Source organism: Garra rufa, chromosome 25 (assembly GCF_049309525.1).
Source record: "Garra rufa chromosome 25, GarRuf1.0, whole genome shotgun sequence".
NCBI classification, from domain to species: domain Eukaryota; kingdom Metazoa; phylum Chordata; class Actinopteri; order Cypriniformes; family Cyprinidae; genus Garra; species Garra rufa.
Window position 1 is genome coordinate 34,855,058 of NC_133385.1, and position 13,829 is coordinate 34,868,886.

Below are 13,829 nucleotides of genomic sequence, written 5' to 3' on the forward strand. Positions count from 1 at the left end.
TTTGTCTGTCTGTCTGTTGTTCCGTCTATCATTCTTTCATTCTATCTGTCCATCCATCAATCTATCATTCTATCATTCTAGCTGTCGTTTTATTGTTCTGTCTGTGTGTGTCTTTCTGTTGTTCTGTCTATTTGTCCGTTCATCTGTTGTTCTATCATTCAGTCATTCTGTCCATCCATCCAATGATCTATTTATCGTTCTATCATTCTAGTTATTGTTTTATCATTCTGTCTTTCTATTCTGTCTGTCTGTCTGTCTGTCTGTCTGTCTGTCTGTATATTGTTCTGTCTATCCAACTGTCCATCCACCCATCTGTCTGTCTATCTGTCTGTCTATCTGTCTGTCTGTCTGTCTGTCTGTCTGTCTGTCTGTCAGTCAGTCAGTCAGTCAGTCAGTCAGTCAGTCAGTCAGTCAGTCAGCGATCTATCATTCTAGCTATTGTTTTATCATTCTGTCTTTCTGTTCTGTCTGTCTGTATGTTGTTGTTTATCAGTCTGTCCATCCATCGATCTATCTGTCATTCTATCATTCTAGCTATTGATTTATCATTGTGTTGTTCTTTCATTCTTTTCGTCTGTCCATCCATTCATCTATCTATCATTCTATCCATCCATCCATCAATCTATCATTCTATCATTCTAGCTATCGTTTTATTGTTCTGTTGTTCTGTCATTCTGTTCATCTGTATTGTTCTGTCGTTCTAGCTGTGTCCATCCATCCATTGATCGATCTATCTATCTATCTATCTATCTATCTATCTATCTATCTATCTATCTATCTATCTATCTATCTATCTATCTATCTATCTATCGTTCTATCTATCTATCTATCGTTCTATCTATCTATCTATCGTTCTATCGTTCTATCGTTCTATCGTTCGTTCTATCTATCTATCGTTCTATCTATCTATCGTTCTATCGTTCTATCGTTCTATCGTTCTATCGTTCTATCGTTCTATCGTTCTATCGTTCTATCATTCTAGCTATTGTTTTATCATTCTAGCTATTGTTTTATCATTCTGTCTTTCTGTTCTGTCAGTCTGTCTGTCCATCTGTATGTTGTTCTGTCTATCAGTCTTTCTGTCCCTCCATCAGTCTATCATTCTATCCATCCGTCCATCGATCTATCATTCTAGCTATCGATTTATTGTTCTGTCATTCTGTCCGTCTGTATTGTTCTGTCATTCTAGCTGTTGTTTTATTGTTCTGTCTATGTGTGTCTTCCTGTTGTTCTATCATTCTTTCATTCTGTCCATCCATCCATTGATCTATCGTCCTGTTATTCTAGCTATTGTTTTATCATTGTCTTTGTTGTTCTGTGAGTCTGTCTGTCCATCTGTATGTTGTTCTGTCTATCAGTCTGTCCGTCCATCCATCAATCTATCTATCGTTCTATCATTCTAGCTGTCATTTTATCGTTCTGTCATTCTGTCCGTCCGTCCGTCCATCTATCTATTGTCCTATCATTTTAGCTATCATTTTGTCTTTCTGTCAGTCTGTCCGTCCGTCTGTTGTTCTTTCTGTCATTCTATCCATCCGTCCATCGATATGTCTATCATTCTATCATTCTAGCTATCATTCTGTCACTCTGTCCGTCCATCCATTTATCTATTGTTCTGTTGTTCTAGCTGTTGTTTTATTGTTTTGTCTGTGTGTCTTTCTGTTGTTTTGTCCATCTGTCCGTCTGTTTGTCTGTCTGTTGTTCTATCATTCTGTCTGTCCATCCATTGATCTATCTATTGTTCTATCATTCTAGCTATTGTTTTATCATTCTGTCTTTCTGTTGTTCTGTCTGTCTGTCTGTCTGTATGTTGTTCTGTCTGTCAGTCTGTCCATCCATCCATCCATCGATCTATCGTTCTATCATTCTAGCTATCATTTTATCGTTCTGTCATTCTGTCTATCTTGTTGTTCTGTCTGTCTATCTGTCTGTCGTTATATCCTTCTGTCGCTCTGTCTTTAAGAGTTATTGCAATTGTAAAACTCTTAATTAAAAAGTGTATTTTGCCGCATATTGTGCTTGTGCATCATGTGCGTGTTTTGTATTGGAGTCATTAGATGGAAGCCAATAATTGTGTTGTGGGCATTTTGTTGGGTCAACACAACTTCCTTTTTAATATTATATTGATGGTGTTTAATAACCAAGTGTCCTAATTTTTGTTGGCAATAACGCTGAAACAAACATCTCTGGGTATTAGTCAAGCCCCATTGGACAGTAATAATCTGATGAAAAGTGATGTTGAACAGTTATTGTATATCTTGCAGTTTGCAATCGAGGGCGTATGACAAGACTAGACATGATTGCTCTGAAGTCTTTATAGTACAGTAGCCATCGAGAATCGTCTACGGCACTAATTGCGCAGAGGCTGATTAGCAATTGTAAGTGGTTCGTGGACGTGCTGTTGATAGGAGAAATGCTGATGGGGTGCTTTTCCTGTTAACCTGGTGGTGTGCTGTACATGGCATAATTAAATTGCCCCATGTCTCCTAACCCCACTGTAATATTAGCAGAGTTTATACAGTCATTCATCAAAAAATCCCTCATCAGAGATGCTGTACAGGACTAGCGGAACCTGCTAAGTTAGCACACAGCTGTTTGTGGTGAGAAGGAAACACAGTGAACAGTCAACGAAACAGACCTGAAATTTTCTTTATCAGCATTTAGCTGTATTAGCTTACCAGTCATAAGATACACTAATAAGTGATCTCTTCTGTAGTTTTGTAGTTGTTCTATACTTATATTTGGCTTTGCATTATCTAGTTTATTGCATGGTTTCTAAGAATAATTTCACATTAAATATTGACTTGCGTTTAAATTAGTTTATATAGAAAAGAGAGACCACATATTGGTATGAGGGGAATTTTTTTTTTGGATTCTCAACTGTTAACTGGATAATAATAACAATAATAATAATGATGATAATGATAATAATGTTGGATATAGATGACAATGATTTCAGTATCCTAATAATGCTTATACAATGCTACTAATAATGATGATGAAACAACAACAATAATAATAATAATGATAATAATGATGAGGATGATGATGGTAATTATAATAATGATGGAGATTGATGACGATGATGGTAGTAGCCTTATAATGATAATACCAATACTAATAATAATGATAATAAAACAAAAACAACAATAATATAATAATAAGCATAATAATAATTATGAAAACAATAATGCTAATGACCATAACCGAATAATAATAATAGTAATAATAATAATAATAATAATAATAATAATAATAATAATAATAATAATAATAATAAATAATAATAATGATATTGATGACGATGATAACAGTAAAATAATAATAATAATAATAATAATGATAATGACAATAACCGACTAATAATAATAATAATAAATGATGATGATGATATTGATATTATGATGATAATAACAGTAACCTATTATTATTATTTAGGGCTGTCCCCGAATAGTCGAAGATTCGATGCATCGATATGCGGAGCCTGATTCGACCACCGATCTCACAGTCGAATCTTCGCGGGTGAAACGAGCATCATACCATTTTGGCAATATGGGGGTGCTCAATGTCTAATTGCACACAGAACTACTGGTTTTGTACGGTTATATTACGTTATATACAGCCTTTGATTATGATAATGCAGTAAAAACAAAAGTGAAAAGAAAGAAGCGTTCAATAAATATTTTTAACGTGTTTGTGAATAAATCTAACCACCCCTGTGACAGATTTAATTTTCACTTGCCCTGATCCATGATGAGATGCGGACCATCTTGACGGCAGGGATAAGGCGGCGATCACACCGAACGCATTTTTGCAATTGGAGGCGCCTCTTTTGAATGGTTTTCTGTTGGCAGTGAGCGTTCTGCGCTCTGTTTATGTGCCCCCCGCGCCTCGCGTTTTTGCAGGAGCGCTCTGAGCGCCTGAAGTTGAAAAAAAAAAAAACTCTGAGCGGAAAAACGCCCAACGTCATTCGCGTTCTTTTCCATTGTCCAATCGAATGAATTGAGAGGCGGGCCTTCTGTTGTGATGACGAAAGTTTACCGTTGCTTAAAAAGTCCGGAGACTGCAAGAAATGGAGGAGAAACCTTTGGTGTCTATCGTGGGTAACCAGGAGCTGTATTATTTAGGGTTTCTGCTAATATGACAGTTTACTTAACAGCAAAAAACTAAGATTTTAGAGCGTTCCCGCTATAATCCTTTGATTTGACTGACAGGACCATAGACATATATAGAGAGTAGACGCCCCATCGACCGATACTCCCTACTGGCGCTGACGAGACGTGGGGCCGCCATCTTGGACCGGTCACCCGCTCCACTCAGTGTAATCTGTTTGGCAGGTGTAATGAGCTGTCAACGCATTTAATTAATCATACCTCACGGAATATCGAACTGATTTTTACGCGTTTTTTTTTTTGCTGCAAAGGTCATAAATATAGCTGTGAAACATGACACATGGTTTGGCATATTTTAATATTGATAGTGAGCTTAACAGTAATATAATGAATATCTCCGTTCTTGTGATAGTATTGGGTCTTTTAAGAGGGTCTAAAGACTTACAACATGGACTTAAGCACTTCTAATGCTAGGTTTGTGTAGTTTTATTCTATTTTCACTTGGCTGTTTATTCATTTGACATTGTTGTTCATTACTGATATTCTCCTTAATGTAGTCTTACCATGCTGTTATTATATTTTGTTGTGATGGTAAAATGAAGCTTTTCGAAGCACTGAGGCTTTCCCCTCAACCGTATCGTAAAAAGGTTCATTACTCGAAGCTTTTCAACACGTTGCACACTAATGACATCTTGTGGTCAAAGGTGGGAAAAGTTGCCTTTGCGTCCCAGATCTCAAAGCGATTTTAGACAGTTTCATCAAATACGTCAATTTGTGCTACGAAAACTGTCAGAAATAAAAAATAAAAAATAAATGTAATTTTACTTGAATTAATCTGTAAATAAACTTTTTTATAAAATTCTAAAAGTATAAGCATGGTTTATGTAGGCATATGTTCAAAGTGAATTAACTGTTAAGTTGACAAATATTATTATTAATTAGAAGTGCTTGTGAAGCAAGGATAACTACAAAATTATGCACAAAACTACACATGTACATATTTATTCGTATTATGATGTATTCTTAACAAAAAGCGAATGACACTTGAAACGCGTTATTTGAATCAGAATATGAAGCAGTCACGTGGTTATGGCAAAACGAATCAATTGCTTAAACTCCGGTACAGTGCTTCACTGTGATATGTTTCGTTTTTTTGATACAAGCTTCGAAGCTTCGGTGTTAAACGTCACATCACTAATATTTTGCTTGAATTGACATTGTTGATTATTGCTGTTTTCCCTCATTTTTATTGTTTATTTCATTATGCTATTGACTGAATTGACATTGTTCATTTTTGCTATTCTCCTTATTAGCTAGCCTATAATCTGACATCTCAATCTGTTCCCTGTTAAATTTAAGTATTATATTGTTTTGTATTTATGTCACTTTGGACAAAAGCGCAACCATAACCATATGAGGTGTAGGCTATGATAGGAATTTTGCAAATCACACACTATAAATATGATAGAGAAGCAGAAACAGATAGTGACGGTAAAGGTATTTTAATGAGTTGAAGAAATACTATATTACATTAGAGTCTACTTGGAGTATTTCATTCTCTCTCGCTCACACACACACACACACACACACACACACACACACCTATCCTACACAGTGTTCAGGCATGTTCTCTCACTTCTGCTGCTGCTACGCGATGTAATGAATTCCAGAGTATGCCCGGTCCAAGATGGCGGCCGCATTTCTCGTTTCCAGCAGCCAATGTGGCGTCTATCTCTATGTCTATGGACAGGACAGCTGTTTCGGTCGTTGCTTAGCAAAAAAGGCAGTGCTGTGCGCCTCGCATTTTTAGAACTAAAAGACGCGTTCTGTGTTTTTATTTAAACCTAAATAAGTTCGTCTGTCAGTTTGCAGGCAGTTTTGGTCGCTTTATTAAAAGTTGTTGCTGTGTGCAGTGTGTAAAATAAAATAAAAACTGTTTTACCCTCCTGCTGACTATAGTGTCGTGCCCCTCCCAACCCATTCACACACACACATAGGCCTAGATGATTCGACTATCGGTCGACTATAGAAAGATTCGAAAATTCTGATTCGACTATAAAAATTCATAGTCGGGGACAGCCCTATTATTATTATTATTATTATATTATTATTATTATTATTATTATTATTATTATTATTATATTATTAATATTAACAACAAAAAAACAATAATAATAATAATAATAATAATAATAATAATGACAATAACCGAATAATAATAATAATAATAATAATAATAATAAATGATGATATTGATATTATGATGATAATAACAGTAACCTATTATTATTATTATTATTATTATTATTATTATTGTTATTATTATTATTATTAACAACAACAACAACAATAATAATGATAATGACAATAACCGAATAATAATAATAATAATAATAATAATAATAATAATAATAAATTATGATGATGATATTGATATTATGATGATAATAACAGTAACCTATTATTATTATTATTATTATATTATTATTATTATTAATATTAACAACAACAATGACAATAACCGAATAATAATAATAATAATAATAATAATAATAATAATAATAATAATAAATGATGATATTGATATTATGATGATAATAACAGTAACCTATTATTATTATTATTATTATTATTATTAATATGAATAACAACAACAACAACAATAATAATAATAATAATAATAATAATAAAGACAATAACCGAATAATAATAATAATAATAATAATAATAATAATAATAATAATGATAATGACAATAACCGAATAATAACAATAATAATAATAATAAATAGTAATGATGATATTGATATGATGATAATAACAGTAACCTATTATTATTATTATTATTATTATTATTATTATTATTATTAGTATTATTAGTAGTAGTATTATTAGTATTATTATTATAATATTATTAATAATAATAATAATAATAATAATAATAATAATAATAATAATAATAATAATAGAAGTAGTAGTGGTAGTAGTAGTAGTAGTAGTATATAACTAAAATTATTTACATTATTGTAAGGTATAATAATTATAAATAACATAAAATAAACTTCAAATAAATTTAAAGCATTTGATAAATGGGGAAATCTAATTCTCATTATTTTATTTATTTGTTTATTTGAGTGAAAAGGACAATTATCATCTCTGTCTTAATGACATTTGACCAGTGCTATAAACATGTTTCAAATAGATTTACGTTCAAGACTAAGAATATATTTCTTTTAACATATTATTATTTTTTAATTTACATAATATGTTCTTATTCTTGAACATAAATCTCCTCTGTACACTAAAACCTCAGACTTTCCCACTGACTTTACCTCAGGAGAACTTGATCTGACCTCTGACCAGTGAGACTCTGATCCTTCCTTTGTGGAGTGATTTATGTGTCTTCCTTAATATCGATCGTCTTCTGCAATGATCAAAGGTGCACCTAAAAGCCAGCACTGAGAGAGACCATTATTGTGGATTTGGCTTCACTCATACATTATTTATCTCCTTGAGCCTGTTCTATATGCCATTATGGACATTATGAAAGAAGGGAGCCACTACCTTACCGTTTACTTAGTGTAAGCACAGGATGCGCGCAGGAGAGATCGGATACAGTCAGTGCGGAGGGTCATAAAAATGCCATAAAGAGGATATTGAGATGCTCTCCCGCCACAGAATGTGCAACATTCCCTATTGGAAATGCGCCCCTGATTTAGTGAACGCAAGATGGAGTTGTTTTTCATGGCGTGTGTGAGATATAGTGGAGGCTTTGGGCTGGGAAGTGTTCGGTGACTTAGAGTGGGACATGTGTGCTTTGGCTCTCAGTTTGTTAGCGCTGTGATAGTGATGGATGCAGCTACTATAATATCTACTGCTTTCTCTTTTTCTCTTTCTCTTTCTCTAGCGGAAAGCCCGTGTCGAAGCCATGACGCTGGATTTGGCTTCCTTGAGGAGCGTCCGAGAGTTTGCGGAGATCTTCAAAGCTAGGAAACTGTGAGTAATACACAATACAACACAACTGTAGTTCAAGGTTTGATTGCGCACCTGGCTGATCCTCGTGAAAAGCTTTTTGCTCCCGCTGTCCTGAGACCGACCCCCCTCCACCGGCCGGCCCCCGGCTCCATTAACGAACTATCGCATCAGAGAAGGGGCCAAAAGGTCTCCCCTCTTTCATCGTGACCCCTCATCCCTCTCTCTGGTCAATAAATAAGTAGCCGAACCTTAGCTATAATTCCATCAATCGCAAAGCCACAGATTGGTAAGTCCTTCACAGTCTCCTAGTTAAATCAATTACTGCTCCCAGCTTTCGGGAAGTTGTGGCGCACGTCATGCTGGGATAAAAGTGGAATTGACTTTAGAAACAGTCTAAACTTGTGTGGAGATAGAGATAGATAGATAGAGAGAAAGAAAGAATCTAATTCATTCATTTTTTATTTCACAACCATAAATGTTAAAGCAACAAACAATAAATAAACCTCATTCATTCATTCATTTTTTATATATTTTATACTAGGGCTGTCCCCGAATAGTCGAAGATTCGATGCATCGATATGCGGAGCCTGATTCGACCACCGATCTCACAGTCGAATCTTCGCGGGTGAAACGAGCATCATACCATTTTGGCAATATGGGGGTGCTCAATGTCTAATAATTGCACACAGAACTACTGGTTTTGTACGGTTATATTACGTTATATACAGCCGTTGATTATGATAATGCAGTAAAAACAAAAGTGAAAAGAAAGAAGCGTTCAATAAATATTTTTAACGTGTTTGTGAATAAATCTAACCACCCCTGTGACAGATTTAATTTTCACTTGCCCTGATCCGTGATGAGATGCGGACCATCTTGACGGCAGGGATTATTAGGCGGCGATCAGACAGAACGCGTTTTTGCAATTGGAGGCGCCTCTTTTGAATGGTTTTCTGTTGGCAGTGAGCGTTCTGCGCTCTGTTTATGCGCCCCCCGCGCCTCGCGTTATTGCAGGAGCGCTCTGAGCGCCTGAAGTTGAAAAAAAAAATCAACTCTGAGCGGAAAAACGCCCAACGTCATTCGCGTTCTTTTCCATTGTCCAATCGAATGAATGGAGAGGCCGGTCTTCTGTTGTGATGCCGAAAGTTTACCGTTGCTTCAAAAGTCCGGAGACTGCAAGAAATGGAGGAGAAACCTTTGGTGTCTATCGTGGGTAACCAGGAGCTGTATTATTTAGGGTTTCTGCTAATATGACAGTTTACTTAACAGCAAAAAACTAAGATTTAAGAGCGTTCGCGCTATAATCCTTTGATTTGACTGACAGGACAGCTGTTTCGGTCGTTGCTGAGCAAAAAAGGCAGTGCTGTGCGCCTCGCGTTTTTAGAACTAAAAGGCGCGTTCTGTGTTTTTATTTAAACCTAAATAAGTTCGTCTGTCAGTTGGCAGGCAGTTTTGATCGCTTTATTAAAAGTTGTTGCTGTGTGCAGTGTGTAAAATAAAATAAAAACTGTTTTACCCTCCTAGTGCTGACTATAGTGTCGTGCTCCTCCCAACCCATTCACACACACACATAGGCTTAGATGATTCGACTATCGGTCGACTATAGAAAGATTCGAAAATTCTGATTCGACTATGAAAATTCATAGTCGGGGACAGCCCTATTTTATACAATCATGAGTGTTAAATCAACAAACAAAAAATAAATAAATAAACCTCATTCGTTCAGTCATTATTTATTTATTTTACACAACCATGAATGTTAAATCAACAAACAAACAAACAAACAATAAATAAATAAACATAATTAATTAATTAATTCATTCATTCATTATTTTTGCACAACCATGGATTTTAAAGCAACAAATAAACAATATATAAATAAACTTCATTCATTCATTCTTTATTTATTTCACACAACCATGAATGCTAAATCAACAAACAAACAATAAATAAATAAACCTTATTCATTCATTCATTCATTCATTCATTCATTCATTCATTCATTCATTCATTCATTATTTTACACAACCATGAATTTTATAGCAGCAAACAAACAATAAATAAACATCATTATTTTCATTCATTCATTCATTCATTCATTCATTATTCATTATTTATTTATTTATTTATTTATTTATTTATTTCACACAATTATGAATGTTAATCCAACAAACAAACAAAAAATAAATAAATAAACCTCATTCATTCATTTTTTATTTTTCAACCATGAATGTTAAAACAACAAATAAACAATAAATAAATAAACCTCATTCATTCATTCATTCATTCATGCATTCATTCATTCATGCATTCATTATTTATTTCACACAACCATGAATGCTAAATCAACAAACAAACAATAAATGAACTTAATTCATTCATTCATTTTTTATTGCACAACAATGAATGTTAAAGCAACAAACAATAAATAAACTTCATTCATTCATTCATTCATTATTTATTTCAGACAACCATGAATGTTAAATCAACAAACAAAAAATAAATAAACCTCATTCATTCATTTTTATTTTATTTTTACAACCATGAATGTTAAAGCAACAAACAAACAATAAATAAGCCTCATTAATTCATTCATTATTTATTTCACACAACCATGAATGTTAAAGCAACAAACAAACAATAAATGAACTTCATTCATTCATTCATTCATTCATTCATTATTTATTTATTTCACACAACCATGAATGTTAAAGCAACAAACAAACAATAAATAAATAAACCTCATTCATTCATTCATTTTTTTATTTCACAACCATGGATGTTAAAGCAACAAACAATAAATAAACCTCATTCATTCATTCATTTTTTTATTTCACAACCATGGATGTTAAAGCAACAAACAATAAATAAACCTCATTCATTCATTCATTTTTTATTTCACAACCATGGATGTTAAAGCAACAAACAATAAATAAACCTCATTCATTCATTCATTTTTTTTATTTCACAACCATGGATGTTAAAGCAACAAACAATAAATAAACCTCATTCATTCATTCATTTTTTATTTCACAACCATGGATGTTAAAGCAACAAACAATAAATAAACCTCATTCATTCATTCATTTTTTATTTCACAACCATGGATGTTAAAGCAACAAACAATAAATAAACCTCATTCATTCATTCATTTTTTTTATTTCACAACCATGGATGTTAAAGCAACAAACAATAAATAAACCTCATTCATTCATTCATTTTTTTATTTCACAACCATGGATGTTAAAGCAACAAACAATAAATAAACCTCATTCATTCATTCATTCATTTTTTTATTTCACAACCATGGATGTTAAAGCAACAAACAAACAATAAATAAACTTCATTCATTCATTTATTTGTTTATTTCACACAACAATGACTGTTAAATCAGCAAACAAACAAACAAAAAATAAATAAATAAACCTAATTAATTGATTCATTGATTCATTGTTTATTTGTTTCACACAACCATGAATGTTAAATCAACAAACAGGCAATAAGTAAAAAAACTATTTGTTCGCTCATTCATTAATTTATTCATTCCACAGCCATAAATGTTAAAGCTACAAACAATAAATAAATAAACCTAATTAATTAATTCATTCACACAATCTTGAATGTTGAATCAACAAAACATACAAAAATAAACAAACAAATAAACCTAATTAATTAATTCATTAATTAATTTATTTATTATTAATTTCACACAACCATGAATGTTAAAGCAACAAACAAACAATAAACCACATTCATTTATTCATGTATTAATTTATTTCACACAACCATCAAATCAACTGACAAACAATAAATAAATAAAAAAATAAACCTATTTTATTAATTCAGTTGTTTGTTCGTTCACTCATTCGTTCATTATTATAATAAATAAATAAATATTCAATGAAACCTATTTATTTTATTACACACACCCACAATTTACATAATTAAATAAACTATATTTATCTTTTTATTTATTTATTATACATGTTAAACAAATAAAAAATATGTATAAAAAAAACAAAAAAAAAACATGAATGTTAAATCAACAAACAAACAATAAATAAAATGTCAATGGAACCGTATTTTATTACACACACCCATACATGTTATAAATGTTATAAATAAATAAATAAATAAATAAAATAGACAGAGAGACAGACAGACAATGTAACCTATTTATCTCTCTCTCTCTCTCTCTCTCTCTCTCTCTCTCTCTCTCTCTCTCTCTCTCTCTCTCTCTCTCTCTCTCTCTCTCTCTCTCTCTCACACACACACACACACACACAAACACACGCACTAACTAACTAAATAAATCGATAAATGATGGAACCAAATTTATTTGTTTATTTATTACACATACATACATCAAACAAGCAAACAAACACACATATAATGTTAAACAAACAAACACGTTTCATTAATTAATTTATAAATATATGCTTTTAATCAATCAGACAGAAATAATACATGAATTAATTAAATGGCAATTTCACTTTATAAAATATTACAGGTTTTTTCTAAATCAAATATAAGTATGCATTTAGCTTAGTTATTAATCAGATACACTTACATTTTAAAGTTCAGTCCCACACTAAACTGTATTAAGCAATCTGATTTGTGCAATGTAAGCATCATAGGAAAGTATGTCAGTGCGTTTAATATGCTGTTTTAAGTCATGCTATATCTATACATTTAATTTTTATATAAAACAAATAGATCATGTATGTCTATTCTCCACTCCTTGGCCTGAAAATGTATTTTGAATCATGAATAGCCTGAATTCCAGACTAATTAAAATTCTCATGAAAAGAGCATTGATTATATAGTATTCTCCGTGATTTGTTGTCATCATATTACAAAAGGTTATTTAATATTACGCCAAGACAAAGCGTTTAACAGTTTCAGCGTGTCTGCCTTCTATTATCATATCAATACAGTGTTTTTTTTTTTATCTGTAAACATTCATTAGTTTTTTGATGGTGAGCTGCAGTGATCAGTAATTAGGCTAATGAGGCATAATTATGATTTAATATAGACGTGTCTAGAATGCTTTCTCGGCTCTGTGAGAACCGTGTCAGTTCACGTGTAATATCTTATACAGTTTTATTCAGGGAAAAAAAAAAAAACGTTTAGTCCAATTTAAATGCAATTATTTGGTTATGAATTAAATGTTGTTCTTTTCAGGTCTATCATTGTCCAACATGGCTTTTTGTTCATAGTGAAGTGTTTTGAATCAGGTTTCTTTTCTGCTCCATGCGTTCCTCGTCGGTTTTACTGCAGCACGGCTTCGACCTTCACAGCTCCATCAGCTCCCCATCCATATTTAGAGAGTTGCAGTATTAGAGGTGACGTCCTGGCCGCGTGGGGCACGTGGAGATGCCGCCGGTGTCCCCAAGCCCTCGAGGGGCTGCAGGACTCATCTGGCCCCTGGCCGGCCCCGGGGCTACGGCAGCAGCTTGGTCAGCAGCCAGACCCCTGGAGGTGACCCCCACCCTGTCCCAGAGCCAAACCCCCCTCCTCCCGTCTTCAGTCAGTTTAACTTTCTTAAAGCGTATTTTCCCACACGCTGGAAGGTGTAAAATGCGTTGACCGTGGCACCTGATTACAGATCTCTGAGCCATTGTTTTCCAAAGTGACCCTGAGAAAGAATCTCTTCCAAAACCTGGTTAGCTACCTTGCCTACAGCCTACATACGCTTCTGCCTTTTAAGGCACTATACTACATGAAACGGAGCTTTAAAAGT

At 33.3% G+C, this 13,829-nt stretch overlaps 1 protein-coding gene across 1 annotated transcript in view; it reads left to right on the forward strand.

Moving 5' to 3' along the window:
• wwox (WW domain containing oxidoreductase) overlaps positions 1-13,829 on the forward strand; it is a 338,662-nt gene that overhangs the window by 101,396 nt on the left and 223,437 nt on the right. The window contains exon 6 of the mRNA XM_073831374.1: positions 8,019-8,107. Within this exon, the coding sequence (XP_073687475.1) occupies positions 8,019-8,107 (89 nt within the window). The remainder of the gene's footprint in view (positions 1-8,018; positions 8,108-13,829) is intronic.